At 42.3% G+C, this 24775-nt stretch overlaps 1 protein-coding gene across 1 annotated transcript in view; it reads left to right on the top strand.

Annotated features, from left to right (window-relative positions):
- Window positions 1–24775, top strand: part of ARMH3 (armadillo like helical domain containing 3) — an 87455-nt gene that overhangs the window by 49005 nt on the left and 13675 nt on the right. The window contains exons 18-24 of the mRNA XM_078599570.1: window positions 2496–2565; window positions 6097–6157; window positions 6692–6780; window positions 9447–9529; window positions 13206–13332; window positions 15762–15837; window positions 17554–17632. Coding sequence (XP_078455696.1) covers window positions 2496–2565; window positions 6097–6157; window positions 6692–6780; window positions 9447–9529; window positions 13206–13332; window positions 15762–15837; window positions 17554–17632 — 585 coding nt within the window. The remainder of the gene's footprint in view (window positions 1–2495; window positions 2566–6096; window positions 6158–6691; window positions 6781–9446; window positions 9530–13205; window positions 13333–15761; window positions 15838–17553; window positions 17633–24775) is intronic.

Genomic DNA, 24775 nt, shown 5'->3' with positions numbered 1-24775 from the left:
AATTGTGAGTAAATTGTCCATTACAATGGGCACACATTGGCCTGCACACATGTCTAATGTTAAGTTATTTTTTTACTTTAACACAAACAAGGATAACATGCTTCTCTCATGATAACCCACGGTGTCTGAGCACGCAGGTTGGATTCAGTCCAGCGAACCCTTGATCCCAACGTCAAGCACAGCAATAACCACTTGGCCACCCAATAATCAAAACACATACACTCAATGGCTTGTGCGTAACATTGTAAATTGGTTTTCTTTGTAAACCTTACTCCTCGGCTTATTATGAAGCCATCATCCATATCAGACTTAAGACCAATGGGATATAAATGGGCAAAGTTCAGTGTGTTAGCTCAGCACACTCGCCTATTATCTCGCACATTCATGTATATCTCGAGCATGCAACAACCTACTGGAGGTACTATGAACACACCAGCACATTAAACTAGCACACACTGCGCCTTTCACGCACGTGTTTATATACAGCTGCTTGAAAACATGTCAACTGGTAACTTAATGGCATTCCTGCTTTGATTTCACTTTCATTATAAAACATTTTGTACTATGCGTTACGCAGCGCGAGTTTGAAAATATACGTTTAACACGGAGGCTTTCGCGACCAATATCATCCATAATAGAGGTTTTTTGGGTTAGATCGCGTAAATGAAATATTTACGCGAAATATATAAGTTCGTTTTTTGTTGTTGTTCCCAACAACTGCTGCTGACGCGCACTCTCTTTTAAATGAGTACGAAGCATTTATGTTTTAAATGAGATGCAAATTTCCATCGCAAAAAAAAACCTTTGTCCCAAATACACAGAATACGCTGGCGGCTGTCACCACTCCATGCTGTTCAGCTTTGCTGGGAGCCAACATTGCAATCGGACGCCTCATTTTTGGGTTTCAGTTCAGTCTGTGCTCATGAGTGTGGCAATAAAAAATTGCTGACATTTAGCTTCTTGTTTGTTCCAGCACGTTCACCAATTAGATACAAATGATCTGCCATCTGCTTTAAGTAGACCTAAAGGGCTCATGACCATCAGGAACGTTATGCCATAACCCGCCCCATGCTACGCCCTATATTTTATTCGTTTCCACCAGCACTAACATACCTTTAAAGCCATCCCTGTGTGTATTCACACTGGCTCATGTCATCAGAATCCTCGGTGGATAATATGCACAGTTTTACCATCCTGTAACTGTGGGGTTTACAGCTCCTGTAGGGATATAGGAGCGACATAACTGGATTTATTCTTTCTTTTTGTTCCTCCTCTCCCCAAGATTGTGGTTAACCGAGTTTAGTCGATGCAAAGTCTAATGTCTTGTCCCTTTTTGATATCATTGGACACTGCCTGCTGTAGTAAAAAAAATAGATGTGGGTATTTTGCGTAATGTTTTGTTTTGTACTCAAACTTTGCCTCCAACCCCAATGCCAAAGAACGACATTTTATTTTCAAATTCATTATCAGATCAGGATTTTTTTGTGAGGTTAAACTCGTGTAAATTCAAAAGATGCTCGTGTCACTTGATGGAAGTCACGGCATTCATGTTCCAACTGGTATGTGCATCGACTGACGATTTCAAATCCAATTATTACGTATTTCATACTGAATTGCGCAGATTATTTCTTTTTAGTTAGAGGAATTTTTGGTTACTTTGATAAGGAATTCCATGCCGCTGTGATGTTCTACGGATATGTCACTTCATGATACTATGCTGTATATTGCCAGAATGCACAGCTCTGCGCTCATCTGATGATGAATGCTAACAAATGTTATTTATTGTAACATTGTATTTTTGACAAGAGCTTTCACTTTTGCATAACTCACACCCCTGAGCCTTTGCTCATTTAATTCCCTGATTATTACTAAATCCAGCACATATTAGATAATCAGCATCTTTTTTTAACAGGATATATTTGGAAGTGATTTTCTTATGCAACCACCACCCGTCCTTAGGATGTGACCGTCCGTCCCTCCCAGTGATAATCCGACATTCTGTTATGTGGATGACTACCCTTGACTACCGACAAAGTCGTGCTAACATAATCTTCCCTAAATTTTTACTTAAAACTTTCGTGACTGCAGGAATTCATATTCTCGGTTCTTTCAGTAAAGTCAATTAGATATAAAATAAAAATTAAAAATAAAATAAAAATAATAAATTGGAAATAATAAAAGCATTATTTCTTATTTTAATTTATTTTATTTTCTATCTACGTGACTTTATTTTATTTTCTATCTACGTGACTTTAACCGAAAGAACCAAGAATATAATCATCCCTGGATGGATGATGGCTGCGCTGACCCCCAACAGTGATGTGAACTAACGATCTTTCGAGTCAAGCGCTCTTAAGACCATGCAACACACAGCTGACTAGACTATATAGAAAAAAGGTATTGGATAATCAACGCCTACTAAACATAAATAAACAGTTTAGAAAACGATACCATTAATCATCCCCCTTGTGACCCACCTTCCCCATCTCTTGCAGCCAATGCGTCACCGCAAGAAGGTTGTGGACAAGAATGTGCCGTCTCGCCCACTGGCGTGTGCCGTGCTCGGTAATTCCATCTTGTAATGTTTTGTCCAATACAGTCAGACCCTTCTGTGTATTTTTTATGTGTGTGTGTGTGCGAGACATGAGGGGAGCGGTAGTGTAGCGGTTAGCGCACTGCGCTACGAACCTGGCGACCCGGGTTCGATTCCTGCTCACGACCAACACCGGTGTTGATTATCTGAACTGCTCCTGGGCCTCCCCTAGGTCGACTCAGCCTCAAATGAGAACCTGGTGCAGTGTTTAAACATCGCCACTGGGGAGACAAAGACGGTCAGGCGTGGTGCTGGCCACCCACCCCCTCGTGTGCCGTATCGGCCTTCATAGGTGCTCACTAACAGCACTTTCCCCAAAGTCTGTTAAGGTTATATGGGGGATCTTTGTCTTTGTGAGACACATGAACACATGAAGCACTGCATTTGAGTGGGTCATAATGCACGGTGGTAATTATGTATACCTGCAACTTGGAGTTAGGGTACATGGATCACACCAAGATCGAATGAAATGTGTTGTCTTAAGTGTTTTTGTGTGGTGCATGGGAAGCGGTAGTGTAGTGGCTAGCACACTGTGAACCTGGCGACCCAAGTTGGATTGCTGCTCACAACCAATAACAAACTTGCGAATGTCTTCTATGTTGAAACCAAACCTGGAAATACAGTAAATAAAAAATAACAATATTTATTGCAAAGGGATTTTGTGGCCACCCTTTTAGTTTCATTCTCAGCCACAGATGTGTAGGAATTGCCATCTGAACTTGTCTTGGGTCATGCCGAGGTAGACTCAGCCTTAAATGCATACTGTACCTGGTGTTCTCCATTGTGAGGGTGGTATAGGTCATGCCACCATCTTGGTATAGGTCATGCCGCCATTGTGAGTGTGGTAGAGGTCATGCCACCATCTTGGTATAGGTCATACCACCATTGTGAGTGTGGTGGAGGTCATGCCACCATTTTGGTAGAGGTCATACCACCATTGTGAGTGGTAGATGGTCATGCCACCGTATTGGTCACTGGTGCCAGGCTCGATGGGTGTGCTCCACAGCAGCACGACTTGGGGGGATGTGAATTGAGTATATGCCTGTAGGAGGCAATTCGTAAGATCTTATTGTTATATCTTTGCACTTTCCTTAGGTATACCAGTTCTCTGCAGACAAGAATTCTATAAAATGCCAACAAAATACATTTCTTGAAAAAAACTGTGAACAAGTATATTATTATTGTGCCTAACAGAAAGTATCAATGTTGAATGAAGTAGAGTTGATTTTATATTCAAGATGTTGTATAGCCAAACAAAAATGTATTGTCACTCCCCCTTGAAACCTAAATCGTTGATATGCCAAAATTGATTGTGTAGTGCTCATATTTTTTCTTTTCCAAAGTGGCACTTTTGACATGGGGAAGACACCCAATAAGTAATGATTCATGCAGTGCCTGGGCTGAAACGATGAGCAAGATGGGTACAGATCAGTGCTTTTTGTTCCAAAATAGTTTCCAGCTTGGAAAAGCTCCTACATTTTGAAAGCCCTTGGTCATTAAATAATTTTTTTATATGTTTGTTAGCAACACATGACTTCAAATTGCATGTAATTATGTATTTGTTCTGCACACAGCCGATAGTCTGTACAGGTTAATGCAAGGAAGCATAGTTTTCTAAGCATTTAAAAAAATTAGATATTTCAAAAGCATGTAATCACCGCAGGATCTATTGCTTGATCTGCTATTTTTCCTTGCCGTAAGGCGTGCGACCGCCTCACGTGATGCACGATGCACACTAGCAGGTGCCAATTGATATATATTACAAGTTTCAAAATACATTCATTCCACGGCCACAAGGCATGCCTTGACGCTGGTGTTATGCAAGCAGCAAGTTCACCAACTGTTTGTCCTTTTAATTCGTTTTAAACCATTCTTTCCTGTGAGAACACTTACTGGGACGGTTAGGTTAATGAGCGGGATGCGCTCTCTGTCAACTATCTTGATTTGAAGCTTTCGTGACTGCCGAGTCCAAATTGTCGATGACATTATGATGTTCCAGCAGCATACAGACCATGCTTCAGGTAAGATAGGTGGGAAGCATTCTCTCGTTTAGTTAATGGTCAGTAACAGCAGCAATGACAGAATGGGGACAGTAATGTAAAAATTGGTTCTCATTAAAATGTGTGGATGTTTAGAGTGTAATATTAACATTGGCATAAAGTATCTTATCCTGCTACGACTTCAGTGGAGTGTGTATGTTTGCGCATGTCTGAGTGTTTGTGTAAATTGCACGATGTATACCTTTCAATGGGTAGTGCTTCGTGAACAAAGTGTGATGGCTTCTCAGTAAGTCAAGATAATGAATTCTGCAAGCTACAGGATATGTGCGATATTTTTTGGTAAGATTGTGTCGTGCATGGGGAATGCTCCGAGTACCCACGTGAAATATTCATGTTTGCCGCTGGATAGCAAACACGTTGCACATGCATATATGTTGGCGCCCTTGCACAACTGCATATGCATAGTGGCGAGCTAATTTTTTTTTATTTTTTTTTTATCCTCCTCGTAAGTACAAGCGAGTGCAAAAAATGTTAAGAGAAAACCATGAAGCAAACAGGTTTTCATGTCTTTCGTGCATTGTTGGCCTGCAGCTCACGCTAAGCCAATACACTTTAATCTCGCATCATCAATGGCAATGGAATTTGGGTCTGCCGTTATGAGCCCGAGCCGTGAATCGAAACACGAGGGTTCTCGATTGAAGAAACGTGTCACGTCACAGACTTGTGTCAGAAAGGTAATGATGATAGTCTTCTGGGATGTGCAAAGACTGATAAGAATTGCTTTCCAGCAAAATCTATAGACTTGTCACCCAATGCTTCATGTTGTGCCTTGTTGAAAAACAAATTGAAGCGTGAGATTTATTATAAATACCATGGTCTGTTGGGAAAGAGTGGGGTTTCAGCACAGTAATTAATGCAACATTTGCCTAGCTTGGATGTGATGTTTGGAACATCCGCATGCAGTCTGCACCTATTCCCTTTTGAGATTCACAGCCAAGAAGCATATACAGTAAAACCTTGGATTGCGAGTAACTTGGTCTGCGAGTGTTTTGCAAGACGAGCAATTTTTAAAAATAAATATGAATTTGATAAACGAGCGAGGTCTTGCAATACGAGTAGTACGTGTATACGCGTTGTCTGCCGAGCGTCACGTGATCACAACTGATATACAAGTGCTTTGGATTACAAACACGTTTCTGGAACGAATTATGCTCGCAATCCAAGGTTTTACTGTAATGTAATTGTTGTTCTGATGATGACACTGTTGCTTGACATGCTTATAGGCACGTTTTGTCATCTACCTAACAGCTGAGGCCAAATGTAGCTGATTACATTTATTTACATTTGACGTGGTTATAGCACTGTCACCCTCCTTTGGGGAAAAACAAAACCTTCATTTGATAATGTATCCATTGCCGCAGTGCCTGCAGCATCTTGTCACTCGGTCTTGGCATGGCGCTGAGATTCTCTGCAGTCGGTAATTGTTTTTACATTTCTCTTCAGACCTGATGGTGGAGTTCATAGTAACGCACATGATGAAAGAATTCCCGATGGATCTCTACACGTAAGTTGCCAGTGTGTTTGTCCTCTGTGGCAGTTTTTGCATTGTCATAGTCATTGCCACTTTTGTATCGGGGTACCACGATGGCGAGATGTTAACTACATCGCCTGGTATACAGGAGATCGTGGGTTCGATCCCGACCATGATGCCTGTATGATTGGAGTTTTCATGTTCTCCCCGTGGTCGCATGGATTTTTCTCGGGGTCATGCAGTTTTTATCTCCACATTTCGAATCAGCGTGCGTTTAGAGTATTTCACTGGATGAGTTGTATCTAAAGTAAATGTTTCTCAGTAAAATTAATCTGCGATGGATTCAAACGTGACATTCCACTCTTACAGAGCACAGCATTACCTGACTCGGTGGGTGATGATGTATTGTAATGGAGCACAGGAATTTAAGCAGTAATACACTTCCATTTTGCGTGACATTTGTCGTAAAGTCAGCTCACATGTGCACAGTGGTGCTGGCAATCTGCTGCACCCTGCCAGTTTCTGCCATCGCTCTAACACGCCAATTCCCCCCCCCCCCCCCCTTAGGCGCTGCGTTTCAATCTCGCACAAGCTCATCTGCTATCAGAAGAAGTGTCGCGTTCGTCTGCATTACACCTGGCAGGAGTTCTGGGCCGGTGAGTTTCAGCCAAATTCTTGCCTTGATGGTCAGTGACTATGTATGTGGAACTTCTTTCGCACCGTACGTAGCCAACCGTGCTAGTCGGAGGTGTGGGGGAAGGACGACACACTGAACACTAAAAGCAGTTCTAAAGAAAATTAGTTTTCAATCGAAAACTAACTGGGTGAGGAGGGTGGGGAGGGGCTGGGTGGGGAGGGTGGGGGGTGGGAGGGGTGGGGCTGGGTGGGGAGGGGCTGGTCACCCCGTGATACCCTTATAAAACTCAACGTTTAGCCTACTCACGCCAGCTTGTGCCCGCCCTCACAGTCGGACATATTTGCGGAATACACCACGCTGCCGTTGACCCTGGCCATTGACCAAGCAACCCAACGTTCCTACCAGCTCCCTCCGCAGGAATGTGTTTCTGACTTTTTTAGAAAAGCGATTCACAAGATGCTTGGGATACCCAGCAATGATTTGTTGTTGATCGATTTAAAATGTGGGAAAGAATTGGAAAGCCTGGATAAAAGTCACCTGTAATAATAATAATTACATTTATATAGTGCTTTTCATCCAGGATCTCAAAGGGGTCGTAAAATGGGATGACCCTCAAATTCCACGCAGAATTGCTCAGACCCTATTTGCTGTACTGCCTCATACAGCTGACTTCCATGTGGTGTCACACAGGATGGCTGATCTCTGTGCCAAACACATAGCATGAGTGACTTTCGCACATCGAGTACCTTCGTCCATTTTGCGATGTGTTTTTATGCAATAAATTTATTTAGCAGACGCTTGAGTTTGTAGGCATCATTATATTGCTTTGTTTGTAATAAATAACCCCTTTGTACCATGTGGGGAAATTGCTACAATTAAGTATCGATCGTGAAAATCTCATCATTTCCGAGTTGTGACAAAACTAAGATTTTTGTAATGTCAACATTGATGGGAATTGATTGGCAATTCGGTATGTGACATTTTTCTAATTGCAAATTTGACTGCCCAATATAGATAAAACAGCCCCCCCCCTCCCTTATGTCGACATGGCTCCCAGACACCAGTGTTGATGTAGCTTCTGATGTAAGAGCGTTCGACAGAGTGAACCTCCGTATTGGTAGTCCGAATGCATTTCCTGTGATCGATTTGAAACCGAAAGACATTACAATGCTACTTGAAGCTAGCACTGCAGATAGCCATAAGCTACATTTGTTTTGACATATACAGCCACTTATGTTTCACGTGTGCATAAATATAAACTTACACAGTATATATTAGTAATAATCATTTTTTTTAATACTCACTCGCAGAAGGTCATGCAATTTTCCCCAAGTGTCATCGGTTAATAGACCAGGGTAACTGGTACGCACCCCGATACACACACATATACACAAACTTGCAATAAATGAACCAAGCACACATGCATCATGTATAGTGCACAGTGGGGGAGATCATTTGAAATGTGATATTGCCCTTCGGCAAATCTGTATTGGTGGTAGCCTTGCATCTGAACACGCACGGTTGAATCGGTCGTTGAGTTGTAGTCACTATGAACGTTTTCAGACAACATGTACACAAGCCCCTGATAAACCATAAACACTGTTCCCATTTTGACTTTTTCCATGCAATGTGAAAATCCACGCCACTTTAATGAATGTATGCATGGCATGCTTACGTTTTGTAAACATGTCGAGAGGGCAACATATTTTTTCAATGGAGACATGGGGTAAATTCAAAACACTCAGGATGTGCAAAACATTCCATTTGCCCATTGATTGCAACCGCTGTAAGCTAATTAGCACATGACACTTGGTGGGCCAAAATTTTGGTATGCCACATTTTTTCAACCCATTTAGCTATTTGATCCTGAATGGCCTTTAAAAGGGAGGGCACACACATTCCTCGAATATATTTAGGGTGCTGCAGAGGGGACAAGGCACCGATTGATCTCTTCTGTCCTCTCCGCTCATCTGCATTTAGGTACCATGCACATTCAGGTCGCCACTGCCTCGGGCGATGAATATCATACCCTGTAAAGAAATGCTGTCAAGCATCCAAAGACAGCCTGCACGCAATGCCCCACCTGCCCTTTTTTCGATTCAAAAATGTCACCACATGACAAGCCTTGCCATCGGTTGTCATCTGTGTTAAATTGGTGGGGGCAAGTGATTTTGTAGCTCGCTTTGATGTTGTTTTAGATTTTCGTGGCAAAGCGAAGCATGTGTATTTTAATGTAGGTCGGTCACAAAGGCATTCCTTTGTCATGGGCGCTATTAACATTGCACTGCTTTGTATTATCGCTCATAATTAACGTTGTTTTCATTTGCACAAGCACGGTATGAAACATGAATATGTTATACACATCATTAATACTCAGATTGTATGATGAATGTTGACTGAGTTACGGTGTAGAAACACGTCATTTTTCCCCAAGGACACGGACACGTGCGCGTGTGCACACGCGAGGTTTACGTTTGATGCGTCTGCTTAGTCAAAAGCTTCACAAGATGCCAGGAAGGACCATACAACGATATAATTATATTTTGCTGAATGGATGAATTTAATAATATAGCCAAGTGAAGTATGTCCTTTGTAATTGACTCCCCTTGCTGAATTGAGTGATGATGTGCATGTTTATGTTGTAATGCTCGGTGCTGTGTCCGTGCGTTTTTGTTTCTGGGACAGCGCTGATCAGCCTGCTCAAGTTCCTCCTGTCCAACGAGACGGCGCTGTTGAGCAAGCACAACATCTTCCCACTCGCCCTGCAGGTAGCGTACCTTGTCCAAACCTCCCCTGCTGCTTCCCTTCCTGTGCAAAGCCACATTCATGTCTGTATGTGTTCAACTTCTCTCGCACCGTACGTCGCCAACTGTGCTACTAATCGGAGGTGCGTGTTGAGGGAGACAGAGGAGTGTTGCGTGGGAATCTGGCACTTCATTGGGCAAGTATGCTGACATGTACCAGCTGGAAACATCGTGCCCTGTCCATGACAATGGAAACTAGCATCATAATCTTTAAACAGTTTATAGATTCATCAGCAACTTTGCTTCCCGAGATTTTGATAACAGAGTAAACAGACTTGCAATCATTTTTTTTAAATGCGATACAAATGTCTAAGGCCACTTCGGGCTTGAGAATACATGAGGACATTACTGATGCTTAGGCTGACAATACTTAACCGCCATCATGATTCACAAATCCTGTTGTATGACTGAAAATGAGTGAACCGATGTTTCTGACAATGGCCTTTGTTCAACCGCCCTTCTTCACTGCGATGAAGGACCATTGCTGGAAATTTTAGGTCGTGATGTGTTTATTTCATTTGTAGATCAATATAAAAAAATGCCGATGGCAATAAAGTGTTTTCAGCGCATTGTCTTTACGCCATAGCCCAATTAGTCCCAGAAATGCTATTTAAAGTTGAACTATATGCATGCATTTGCTCAATTATTGACTCAAGTAGGACGAGTTTACACCAAGGGTACAATTCTGGTGGTAGTTTTTACAATTAATGTATTAATATAACACCTTTATGTTTTCTATGGCAGCTGCTCGTGTAGCGTATAAATATAACCACATAAACAATGGGCATGTTTATTTTCTAAACAGAAAAGGTTTCAGTTTGGTGTTTTAACATCTTAACACCTGTTTTGTTGCCAGAAAAAAGGGAAACACCTATTCTCAGAAAGAGGAAGTTAGTAATTTAATTTATGATATTTCAGCCATTTAAAAAAAATCCATTTATGAATGTATTTCACCACGCTGGCCACTGTTGATGTCAGCCATGGCCTAAAATAGAATGCAGATTGCTGGGTACAGAGCACCAACCACTGCGCTTCACCACGCCACCACTCCGGTATACTCGGAGCAAAAAAAAAAGGAAGATCTTGAACCTGGACCTCAACAAAAGCAAGGAATCTATATAATGGGGCAACACAGGAAAATTAGCGACTTCCCAATGAGCGAGGCGTCAACTTGGCGCTTCGACAGAAAGGGTTTATTGCTGGAGTGGAGAGTACGTGGAGGGGAGGAACGTGAGTTGAGAGCGGAGAGGTAGGAGAGCACGTGGAGGGGAGTAGAGTGACACGAGAGCGGACGAGAGTGAATCGAGAGGGGAGAGGTAGGCAGGGCCGAGTGCATGAAGGACTTCGATGATGGCCAGTACATCTTGGAATTGATCCAAGATGGGGTTCAGAGCAAGTGTATGGGATTGGGTTTCGAGCGAGTATAAGGGATGGGATATTGGGGGGGGTGATGTGGTCTCAATTACAGGTGTGGGTGAGAAGTCTGGCAGTGGAGTTTTATCTTGTTATTTTAGTTACAATCTTGAAATCACGGTACATTTGAATAGTTTTTGAAAGTCACGTGCATTGCAGAGTGTCAGATTTAGCGAGGCACAAATCAAGAAACATGATGCTCTAAATTCACTGCAATCTCAAAGGGAACATGTCAGGCCCCAGAGAGAGCTTTCCTTAATAAATTAATTAGACTTTCACATCATCTAGTGCTCACGTTGTTGTCGGCTATCCTAATCAACGTTGAAGTGTAGGCGCATTAATAAAGATGCTGTCAGTCATCATCCACATTGTCCTGTAAATGCATTGTGAAACTTGGAGCAGTTGCTTAATATCTCCGTATGTTGTGGGAAAGGAGCCACTCTTGAGTGACAGCATGTGACGGAATGCCATGCTTGTGAAACTGGCCCCTTTTGCCATGGTCTACACTCAAATTGTCGATGCACTCTTTCATAAAAATTATTGTAAAAATTTAATCAGGTAATATATATGCTGTGTTTTAGTTTAGTATAAGCATGGCAAGATATATGCTTGGTATGACGTTAGAGACAGCAAGAGGAACAGGTGGATTAGAGAACCACGCAGGTTTAAAGACAACATTCTGACCGTTAGGCAGGACACATCAAAAGAAGCGATTTGAGGCAGGTTGTCAAAATTTATGATGACGTGGCAGCCAAGGCGGGGAACGCACCGAAAGGATGTCCAGTGAGGAGATAGAGTAATGAAATCCGCCCGTGAGCTGGGCGGATTTCATTACAGGACCATGAAAAGTGGCGGTGGCTTGGAGAGAGACCTTAATTCAGTCATGGATTGGCCATGGCTGAATATGATGAGAGCGATTTTAATACTGTGTTAGCCTTTTAGATTTTCCATTGTCCTTTGATGAGACTAGGGATGGGTGCTATAGCTGCTGCTGGTGGTGATGGTGGTACAATAGGGGCCACAGGTGGCGCATCGACCAGTCATCTCATTCAGTCGACCCATGGCACCTGGGTCTGTCCCGTGACCTCCTCCCAGCGGGCGTTCGACACTTCACATGGCCTTAACGTGCACATAGCCTGGCACAAGCACCGTGGTGACGTTACCGCCACTTAGTGGCGGTATGGCGATTGTTGTTGTTGATGGTAGTGAAAAAATGGACTCGATATGAAGAAGACAGAGAGAGATGGCATTGAGCCATCACTAGTGCTGAGTGAATGGCAGTTCTATTTGAATGCGATTAGATATTGATTGCTCTGAAACAATGCCAGGTCAGGGTATACCCAACTGCAAAGGTTTTTTGCAAGCACTTAGTTTCTGATTGCTTTGAATTCTTTCCAGATGAGATTTAATCCAAGTATTGGGGATCTTCCATCTTGGGGGGGGGGGCTGATTATGTTTTAATTGCATCCTGGTAGACACACTTATAGAGTTGCATTGTGCAAAGTGCCGTGTTACATTAACTTTGACATTTTATGCACTAAATTGGCATGGGGATTGGGGGGGGGGGGTGCATGTGTTTCGGACGGCACCTGGCGTGACAACATTTGTGCCCAGAACAACATTTCTTACCCACAAACCAGGTGCAGCATCTTTGTACTGTGATGTCAGAGCTGGCTGCTATAAAACTGAATTGTTTGTGGTCCATCCCAATTTGAAAGAATTAGCCCCATTAAATTGCAGCCGTTGCCTACGAATGTTACTATTTTCCCTTAATTGGTGGGCTCTGGTTCCGTCGACACAGGAATCCGACCCTTCATCATTCATTGAAGTTATTGAATATGATCCACTATTATTTTATCAACGGTTTCACTTGGGGAACGTTATCAGTCCATTGCTTTCTCATGCGGATGTGCGTGTGCACGTATGGGAGCGGTGGCTTAGTGGATATCGCACTGTGCTATGAACTTGGCCACCCGAGTTCGATTCCTAGTCACAGTGAACATCATTGGTGAACGTCTGAATCTGTCCTGGGCCTCCACGAGGTTTACTTAGCCTGAAATTACCATCTGATGTGCAAATATCACCACTGGGGGGAAAACAGCGTCATCCTGGCATGGTACTGTCCACAGCACTTCCTCGTGTGCCTAAATAGGTGCTCCCTAACATCATTGTCCTCAACAGCCTATTGGGTACACAGATGATGTTTTCGTTGTTTTTGTATGCCCAGGTGGTGAACCTGTTCAACATGTTCATCACGTTCGGGGACACCTTCCTGCCGACCCCTGGCAGCTACGACGAGCTCTACTACGAGATCATCCGCATGCACCAGGTCTTCGACAACCTCTACTCCATGGGTACGATCTGCACTCATTCCTTGCAGGCCAATCCTGATCGTGGCACAATTGTGTGCTGAGTAGCGGCACACAAACGCAGATCGGGATGGCACGGGCCCGTGCTCGCAGAGATCGCAAAACACAACTTAGACTTTAACGTAAGTTATTTATGTAAAATTACAATGTGAATTATATACACGTTTCTGGGTGCCCAGCACAGAGATGGGATTCGATTGTATTTGAGCCGCAGGGTGTCGGAGACCACCTATCAAAATTTGGTTTAACGTACCAACTAAAGCTCAGTTGTATTATTTAGCATGCTTCGTTAGTCCACGATGCTCAAGTCGGTATTCGGTGCATGTCTGTATCTTTATGTGTGCGCATCTGTGTGTGACATCTCACAGATAATATCATTGATGGATTTCTGAACCCATCCTAGGTCTTTCCTTTGTCGACTCGGCCTTAGAATGAGAACCTGGTGTGGTGTGTGAACATCATCATTGGGGGAGACAGAGGCATGGTGTTAGCCATACCAGCTCTTTTCGCGTCGCTTATTGACTCGTAGGACGCTTTTCACAAAGTCCCAGTATGTCATAGGTGCTCGTTAACAGCACTTGCCCCAACAGTCTGTTAGAGCTTTATGGTCGATTTTTGTTTTGTGCGGTGAGGGATAGTTCAATTGGTCTATGCATTGCACCAAAATCACAGTGACATGAGAGCCATTTCTGGCCATGGATAATATATTATGCCCTAGTCCGCTCATTGATCAACTTTAACCCTAAATGATCAGTTGTGTTACTTAAATATCAGCATTGGGGAGACATTAAACTCAGCACGGCACAGCCATATCACCTGTGAGTGCTGTGCTGACCCTATTAGGTGGTCACTAATAGCAGTTAATCTGCCGAATCAGGATGGTTATTTTCTTACGCGCATGTATGTGTGTGTACGTATATACAGCACTGGCTACCTGCCTCTTGAATCACTCGGTCCTTGAATGCAATTATTTTACCGTATGATCTCGAGGTCATCTCTGCACCGTATGTGTAATAACACACGGGCCATAGTCTGGTGCTAGGATTTTGGTTCGGATGGGCAGAGTGTTAAAAGTAGTGTGGATTAATTTATTTATTTAGGTTTTAAATCTCCCCCACCACCTCACATCGTGGCGCATGTGATGTGCCGTGCTTGCGTCGGGCTTATTATAGCGCTGCCTGAGGTGCTCATTAAAAAGCAGGGTTCGTGTGTGAGACCAAGCAGTGAAACAGCTGCCTAGGAACCTGTAACTCCCAAGCCCAATGTTACACGTATTTGGCTGCTGTTCAGATTTTTTTTACTTTATTATTTCCGGTGCAGTATTTACTTATTAGTGTCTGCACACACACACAATGTTATTTCTTTGCACGTATAAAATAAATCAATAGAAGCCTTTGTGCTTTGAAATATTTTGTTCTTCTTTACATTTACAAATGAAAAATTTGTCTGGCCATTAAATGTACCATTATAATAAAAACAAAACATAACAAAATAAACATAACAAAACATAACACTAGTTTTCTGGGAATAGTTATTATTTAGATTGATTGTAACAGCTTACATCAAGGGTATACGAACTGCCACATATTTCTTTGTGTTCCGAACGTGTGGGTTATTCTCACATGGAGAGCTTTGTTATCTAGTTGTGTGAATAGAGTCGATGAGTCCTCCTTCTTGAACAACGTGAAAAGTGCAGCTCCTCTTCACCGGCAGTCGTCAACCTTTGAACCTTTGGTGGATATTCCACATTCACATGGCAGGCACCCATCGCTGCATATGCCAACTGTTAACATGGCAAACGATGAACAAAATTGCTCTATTTAAATTCCTGCTTTTAGTACAGCATGCAGACATATGTCAAGTAGCAGCGATTGGTGGAGTCAACGCTGTAAAATATTCACCAGGAAGGTCCATAAGACGGTGGACTTAAAATTATGATGACGTTCTTAGCTTTATTTAATTATTACATGCAGTCTTCCTCGATAGCTTCATGAGTTACTGTAAAATTATATCCTTATCAATATATCCTTGAATATAAATGAAATATAGTTTTTTCATAGATGCATCACATACTCATATTGGTATACATAGTACTGTTAATATTTATGTATGCTGAAAATATGGTTAATACTTAAGTATACTTATCCGTAGTTGTATACCGTATAGTCTTACAAAGGGCCTTCAATGTAAAATTAATACATCATGTATTTGTAAACTTTTAGGCAATTGATATAATACAAGGTAAACAGCAATACCACTTGATAGGAGAGGGCTTGCAGGCTGGAGTGTGCGTGATCCTGTATAAACATATACATATATATACAACTGCATAACAATAAGTATGAAGCAATATTGCATCTATTGTACCTTGATGGTGCATTGCAATGGGTTGTGTGTGTTGTTTGTGTTCTCAGTGTTGAGGCACTCTACAAACAATGGGCAATGGAAAGAACCTGCCAGCAAAGTAATACAAGCCCTGGTGAACATCAGGTGAATGTTCACATTGTTTGAAATGAAATGTCTTCTCTGTCATCTCTCTGAACCTCTCACAGATCATATGTCGGCGTGGTTTTTCTTTGTTCCAGTTTTTTTTCTGTGTGTGTGCATACTCACAATTTTTAAGGGTTTTTTCCCCCCTGTACTGTCCTATACACTGGTGGGGCAAGTGCCATTAGTGGTCACTTATTTGGGCTGGTGTAACACATCTTGCAGTGGTACAATCAGCATCATGCCTAGCCTCCTTTTGTGCTCCTTGGTACTGATGTTTTGACACATCACGTTAGGTACTAATTTTAAACCGAGTTGATCTCCGGGAGGTCTTAACCAGGTTAAAGATTTCCATTTGTCACTGGTATTGCACAATATACAGCTACTTGCAAGTGTACTGCAACCGTAACGTAACGAATGTCTCGGCACAGAATGACCTGGAATTGGAACTCATTGAGCTGAATTTAAATTGCTCTTACACCCATGCCATCCTTCCCAAATCCACATGTATGAAAAAAAAGTTTTGGGTCAAAACAACATATCTCCAAAGAAGATACTTTTTTTCCTTGAAAATTTCTTTGTAAAAAAAGGCAGAGCTCGAAAACCAATTCAGTTCAATCTGAAGAGGCCTATTCTCTGAGCTAAGTAATCTCAGTTCTATTCTCCACTACTACCAACAAATCATGCGGTACTCTGAGGTAAGGGTCGTGATTTGTTCCCTGATCTCCAGAGACAGTGAATTACTTTTCAGTACGTAGAGATAGGCATTCGTGATGAAACGATGCAATAGTCCATTATTATTAGCTAGTCAGCTAGCGTATCTAGCTGGGTGGTAATGTGGTTGGAGCACTTGACTCGCAGTCAGAGGACTGCTAGCTCAAATCCCGGGGGTTGTTAAATTGAGTTGTACTTTGTGGGACACCCGAGAGCCATCATCCGTGGAAATGCAGAATTGTTACCACTGTCTCAAAGGCACCGAAATAGAGGAGCAATAACGCATTGCCGAAATGAGCAAAGAATCACTGAGCCAGTTAAAAACTTTGCTGTTTAAATCGAAGTATGCGGTAGCTTAAAATAGGGTTGGTTAAAGCTGCATATCAAAGGTAAACTTTTCACAGTACATTTTTTTTCTTTTTGTAACAACGATTACACGTACAGCCAAGCCAATACCCTCTGCTACTGATAAAATTCACCATCAAGGAGAAAAAATATAGGCTGCTGCATGGCCTGAATCATTGTAAGTTCACGTAGTGTTTATTAGTTGACACTGGAACAATAATACAACTTATCTCGGTGAAATTATTCCGTGCTAGCAAGACACTGAGTGTAGGGAAAGAGGGAAAAGGTGGCTAAAGCTTGTGGCCTTGGATAATGCCATTAAAAGTCACTCGATCCCTGAATGGAAATCCGTAAGATGCGTGCAAGCATCATTGTCGACCTCGCGTGTGTTCCGCCCTGGACCATGTGGGCATGAATCATTGTGGTGGGTATTGTACGGCAATGTTGATGAGACTTCAGGATGTTCTGCCTGAGATTGACACGCTCTCTTTTTCGCTTCGTTCTTTTTAGTAGCCTCTCACTGCCGCCGCAGCTTTGAAAGCAGAGTATTTCACACGTTTACATAACGGTGCAAAGTTCACACGAAGGCACACATGTATGTTACGCCATTTTGAATTGTAATGAGTTCTCAATATGTGTCTTGCAATTTGTCTATTTCAGAGCCATCGTCAATCACTTCAGCCCGAAAATTGAGTCATTTGCCGCTGTGAACCACATTTCCCAGCTCTCTGAGGAACAGGTAGGGATCGTGTCTCTCCGTACCTCTCCTCCTAACTTCACCATTATTTGTTAAAGCTACCTCTCTCTCCCACTTGCCCCACAATTCCCCGTGGCTTCGGCCTCATCCCTTCCCTGTTTATTCCAACTCATTTTTTCCGCCTCGAAGATAAACACCTAGATAATCACGTTGCTCAGCTCAGAATTAGAAGATGACAAGTCAAAATTATGGTTGGAACACAAACTCGGTCATTCCTCCCTAGAGATTCATTAAAATTACGACATCATATATATGGAATTTTCACAACTGGCTTAGGACCATCAACGAAAAATGAACAGTTCCTTGCTCATGTGTTAATGGAGTCTTTGTCACAGGCATGGGTAAATATATAACTTTAGAAGGAACACACATAATTTAGTAAAGACTGCATTCTGCGTTAATTGCCAACAGTGCATTTACAGTTCCTATTTTTCAGCGTTTCAGAGTAAATATTTTTTTATTTTTAGTGACATTTTTATACCACCTTACCTCTATTCATCTTCCTGTTTTGTGACCTCCTTCGCCTAGCACTCAATAACTGCACCCTCCTTTGCTTGTTACAGCACAGTGATGGATGTACAACGCACTGCCCTTAATCCTCATCCAATAGTTAATTTTAGCAGGGGCTGTGTTATTTTTATCTGCGGCCCAATAATATATTTTAGAGTTGTAAATTAATGGTGGAATTTGCTTTGGTTACGGATGAGTTTCTTTTCATTCATCTGAAGAAGTTAAAAAAATCAGAGATATTTTAGGAATGTTGGTATTACAAAATTGTCTACATGTAAAAGCCTTAGGAGGATGAATTGACATGTAACACTTCATAACAATTCATTAAAGACCATCCTTTAGAAGTGAGGCCATAAGTTAATGCCCTTTTATTCTCTTTTATAGTATCTGTTCTAACCACTTTATGAGTTGAGTAGTTAATGATTTATTATTTCCTCACGGCACACATTTTCACAAGCTGAGAGGTCCAATTTTAACAAATTAAAGTTATTTATTTTGTGAAGGACTTTTTTTGGGATATATATAAATACGTGCTGCACACCCGAATAAAGCGAGAGAAAATGTTATTTTCTTATAACAGGAATGTTTCAGAAGTGATGCAGGCTATGTACGTACGCTAAACGTATTTCGCGCTGTACGTAGCCGACCGTGCTAATCGGAGGTTATTAATGGGCAGTGGCAAAATAATGCAGTGAGAGAGACCGAAATAGTGGAAGGGCCATACAGCTATGGGTGTTTGTTTCACATATGGTGGGCCTTGTGACCCACTGTACACCAGCCATTGATATTAATTCTGCAATGTGCAGTTGTGGTGGTCAGAGGGAGACCTCTCAGGAAGCAAAAACAGTTGAAAATCAAGTGCAGGTGACTGGATTCGTACGCACGCGACACTGACCAGGATGCCTTCCGCTTGTGTCCCAAGTGTAGTTTGAGGATATATCCGGCTCACTGACGTATCACAACTCGTCATGATGATTGGCTCTGCCGGTCCTAGTCTATAGCCAATGGGGGGAAGCCTAGGGGCGTGGCCCTGACGTAATGGAAAGGTGACAGCTGTAAATAGAGGATTGGTTCTGCTGGCTTTGGCCACAGCCAATGGGGAGATGAGTCAGGAGCGTGGTCGCGGGAACTTATGAGGGAGCCTGGACCATTCCATGGAGGCTAACCAGGATTGGTGGAAACGTACCACGTGACCCGGGTATTAAATAGGGGTGGAGACGAACGACACGTGGTCAGAACGGGAACGAACAGAGGAGGGGGGCCACGCGGGAGCGGGGCTCCGGGTTGCCACGTGGCGGTGCGTCTCTATCTGTCCGTCTCACGCTGCCTGTCAGCAGTGTGAAGGAAAGCTGTAATACAAGTTGAATAAAAGACGGATTCCAGAAGTCGCCTCAACGACCTTTATTACACAAGCAACAGTGAGCATAGCGCGCGTATATAACACAGTCATGTTCCAGCCATTTAAATGTAAAGGCTGCAGGCCACAATGATGCAGGTGATAGTAAGTTGTAATAAGTCAAAGGCATTGCGAGGGAATTGTGCGTCACACAAATGATGCGGCATATTTATATCCCCTCTGTGATTTGTGTGGGTGGGGGGGGGACGTGAGGAATTGCAACAGCCCCAGGGTTTCAGCATTACCTGCCTCTTGTCACAGCATGAAGAGTATATGCAGCGAATCGATTCATGTTCTATTCATCACTGCTTGCAACTGGGCCATACCTGTTTGTTTTGATAAATAACTATCTGCTAATTTCCCAGGGCACCAAAACCGTAACTGTTATTTTGAGCATCAATAACATTTTGGCATTTTTTGGGGCCGGGGGGGGCAGTATATTAACATGGTTTGAAAGTACCTGACATCATTAAATTCCTTCCATCTTCATTAACAAACTCCACATTTTATTTTTTTCTACAATATCACAAAATACCGAGGCACAGAAGAGAATATGTGATTTAAAACCAGATCTTACAGTGCAGCTCGGTGCACTTATATTAGGATGAGTTGGTCTGGGGATGACGTTTCACTGAAACTTGTGGCAATGTGCTGAAGCTGATCCTCCATAGCTCAAATTGAGTCACCATCACTGTTATGAAAGTGCATTTCGTGAACAAATGCTCCAGATTTAACCTGAATGCTGAATTTGACCTCGAGGACACTTTTATTATAAATGTCTCCTTCAATGTGCTTTGATAATAATGTAATAAGATCTCCAGCACCTATTCTTTTTGTCAGACGTGATACTACGAGACTGACATTGGTCTCTTCACCCATTGGCCACAACATTCATCTGATATCTCTTCACCCATTGGCCACTGCATTCGTCTTGATATCTCTTCACCCATTGGCCACTGCAATCGTCATGATATCTCTTCACCCATTGGCCACTGCATTCGTCATGATATCTCTTCACCCATTGGCCACTGCATTAATCTGATATCTCTTCACCCATTGGCCACTTCATTCACCCGTTATCAAATTACAACAATAACTCAATTGGTGGTGGTGTATTTTACAGCTATAAACATTCCACTGTTATTTAAATAACAAAACAATAGATTTGTATATTTATTCTGTGAGATTTCACGGGTGGCAAGGACGTTTGTTTACTTCAACGGCTGAGATCCCTTATTCAGGCGCACTTGACTGTAATGGCAAGTGTTGTTCTCGCTCACGAGCACACTCGCACGCCCACATGGCAAGGCATGTGCACACGAGCGTAGATGTCTGCACAGTCAGACCTAATGTGTCAAGAGCGTCAGCTACCACCACAGCTTTGTTCTACAAGGACTAAAGGTCGCATGTGATCTCTGCATAATTTGTCTCTCCTGTCTGCTTGAACACCATTGGAGGGGATGGGTACATTATTGGCCACTTATTTGTTTCTAATAATGTCACCATACTTGGCTGTTTAACCTGTTCACTGCCTAATGGCCTCGCCTAAGAATAGAGTTAAACGTTAGGAATTTATCCTATCAAGGGCTTGTTTATCATGTTATTGATTCTAGTCTGCTAATTGAGCACTTGCCTGTTTAATTTGCTTACGCTATTAATGCACCCTATGAATAGATATGAAGGCCAGATGCCATAAACAGCAAGTAATGCGACTATTCATTTGCACGCTGAACTGACAATAGACTTTAGTGCCTACATTAACCCTGGTTTACATAGGTAGCCATCAAGACGCTCCAACTCATTCATACAAAAGTGCATCGATCAGGCGTGCTGCTAATGATGATCTGTTTGATTTTTGGCAGTCCTGGGGCACATACTGAGGTTTAGCAGTCAACAGCTGGAGTGTGTCAATGGCTTCTACAAAAAAAATGCTTTTTAATTTATATTTAACTTTCATTGCTGTTGTGATGTCAAGCAGGAGAAAACATAGTCAAGGTGTTCTTGGTTCTTTCGGTAAAGTCACGTAGAAGGGAAATAATACAAATAAAACATAATAAAATAGTTCTGACTTTACCGAAAGAACCAAGAAGATGAATCCCTGCAGTCACGAAGTGCCCGGCCAATCAGCCACGCATCCTTTCAATGCATCCAGTCAGCCAGGCAGGCGCTTGCCACAGGCTGCGGTCAGTAGTGTTTTGTTGGAATTTCTTAAAGAGGTTCATTACATTCGTGTTGTCAGATCAGCACGTCATGCCACTAGCTGTTTGTGAGTAGCTGGGGCTGCAGAGCCGCCTAGAGGGTTGTACTCAACTCCTTCAGTTTGCAATTCGATTCACAACTGAGTAAATTTGACTCTGTGCTCAAGGGTTTTAATGCTGCCACCTTGCCAGCAGAGTAATATTCTAGGCGTTATCAAAGCACACTACCTGCCTGTAAATGAATGCTCTGGGAAATGCAATGTGCTTATCATTGTATAAAAACAATACACTGCATGAGACCGGTATATAATCTGTTCATGGTTCCATAATCTAAGTACCACATTGTGGGACATCAGCAAGGTCATCCTGTGGATAGACTGGTCCCAGTCGCAGGAAAGTGAAGTTCCCACCTCTTACTGAGGACTGCCAATGGAGATGAGCGCCTGCTAATTTGTTATTGTGGGCAGGGAGACACTCAATTTGAGTGATGTCAAGCTAAGTGAGGCCAGGAACATTAGTTTGTAAAGTCACAAACTGTGTTCCAGTGCAATGGCAAAATTAATGTTACCTGACACTAATGTAGACATGAATATTCATTTGCTTTTCAATTATGCATATAGTTAAACAATGATATACCCACTCTTATAGACCCGAATACATTTAAGTTCAGTACTATTTGGGATGACGTGTTTTGAACTACTGAAAGGATATGTGAGAAGCTAGTCAAGTGGCAGTACATCATTAGATTACAATTTTTACAAAATCTAATTTGTAAGTTCCAAAAATGTACGTGGATTTTTAAAATAAATTTCCCTGCTTAAGGGTCCCACGAACTAATCTTTTTCTACACGTCTCTAGAATATTATATCTCGAGCATACATTTTTTTTGGCATAATTCTCTACTTTTGTAACTTTTTAGAAACCACAATTTGCACTCCCATGTGGGTGACGTGCTTGTGCATCAGCTGTGCATCATCGCGACACTTAGCGATGATGCACTTCTCTCACTCAACGTCTTTCTGGCTGTGTCTCTTGCTTCTCTCACTTGCGTTATCTCCATGTTGTGCTCCCTGCTTCTCTCACTGAACACATCAGAATCAGAACATTTATTTCGACGGGAGGATTCCGATGAGCTATAAAGCCCTTTTTCACAGATATCCAGTAGGTGCAGGTCAGAACGTTACAACAACAAACAATACAAAAACACGATAGGAGTGCAAAGTATAGGAAAAGTAAATAAATCGCTTAAAAATAGACAAATAAAACGTAACTTTTTCTGTTACCAGGTAAAACTTATTTTTCGGAAGCGAACTGGCCGCAAATGATAGCTCAACAAAGTGGTTTATCACGTGGACATTTATAGCAACAAAATAATCGATGCCTCTGTGTCGCTCCACACACCCACTCAGTGCATATCTGTCTCCACTTGTCTCTCTCGATCTGGCCCAGTACTCAGTAGTGTTGCGACACCCTGCGTACCCCGGGGTGGGTTGGTCCAGTCATCCGCTAGCCACCGTCGCAAGAGCTCGGCGTGCAGCGTAGCCCGGCGTGTGTAGGACACGCTGGAAGGGAGGCTGTCTCTCCCGTAGGCTATCGGGTAAAGGGGCCGTATCCCTTCATGTTAGAGTAGTGTTTAACAGAGCAGTGTTTAACAGAGCAGTGTTTAACAGAGCAGTGTTTAACAGAGTGTAAAGAATTGTTATAATAAACTCGTTGCCTCTAGCCGATGTCTCCGTGTGGTTAGTTGCAGGACACAACAATAGTAACGTGACCGTGATGATGCATTATTAGTGGGCATTGGGCCACGTGCAGTATGGAGTGAGAGAAGCAGAGAGAGACGTAGCACGGATATGTTCTCTATTGAGACAGAAGTAGCCACACCACGGGAGAGGAACGTAGTGTGAGAGTATCTCTGAAAAGAGAGGTATGCAGCATTCACAATGCAAGATTTCACTGGGGCCAATGGTATTTAAAAAGTTACTTACCTCCGTTAAATATTGATGTTAGGGGTTGTCTGGTATTGAGATGTGTTGAGACATTCTATTTGGGTACAAAAGGGACAGAAACTGTGGGTTGGAGTGTTCTTTCTCTGTCTATTTATCTTTTAAACACAGAATAGTCTTAAGGACAATGTATATTCATCTATGTATTAGCACGTCATCTTGATACTCTTAAACTTAACGGCATTTGAGTATATATCAGAAAGGGCTCATCTAGGAGATGTATGGTTAGCATGTTGAACTAGAGGAACAATATTTTATTCCCTCAATTGCACTGCAATGTTGCAAAACTCTGTTAAATATCTGCTGTTGTGTGGACAAAGATCTTAAGACGTGAAGACATTTGATGCCCTCAGAGATCATTACTGCAAATTGCAAACTGTCTTGTTCAAGTCTCAATTTTTTAAAACAAATCTTCACATGCTCATTTCAATTCAGCAAACAGAAAGTTTAAGCGTTCACATGCTCAAATATAGCTTCGTGCGGTGCTCATTTGCTTTCATGGTCTTGAGTCATTGATTTTCATTCCATGTTCCTATGGCTGGGACCAATCACTTTTAACTTTCCACAGAGCCAGCCACACAGCCTTGCCTCGTGGTGTTTGTTCTGATGCCAGTGTGTTAAACCTGCCAAAAAATGAAATCTCAACTCTGTCATTGGGAGCCCTGCATTAATTAATGGGAATGTACAGATATATACGAAACTTTTCTAGACACGAGAGTTATTCAACGAGAGCCTGAGCAGTCAACTAAAAATGTCTTATTTTGCATGATTGCCTCTGTGTGGTCTATGTTGTGTCTCGACCAGTGTGGAGCTGATTAAAGATTACTCATTGAGAAGTACATGCATTTTTCTGGAAGAGTACAACCTTCTCCACTCTGATTCGTGAAACGAGTCGGCCTGCTTTTGTGTCTCGAGTTCTCCATTCAGTGTGTAGCTGCTATATATTTAATTTAATTCATGTTATTAGGCCACATTTCAGGTGGGAACACGAAGCAACACAGGCTGTGCGTAATTTACA

The sequence above is a fragment of the Lampetra planeri genome, chromosome 12 (genome assembly GCF_965212315.1).
Source record: "Lampetra planeri chromosome 12, kcLamPlan1.2.h2, whole genome shotgun sequence".
Classification (NCBI taxonomy): domain Eukaryota; kingdom Metazoa; phylum Chordata; class Hyperoartia; order Petromyzontiformes; family Petromyzontidae; genus Lampetra; species Lampetra planeri.
The sequence above is the reverse complement of the archived record's forward strand: the minus strand, read 5'-3'. Positions and strand labels throughout refer to the sequence as shown.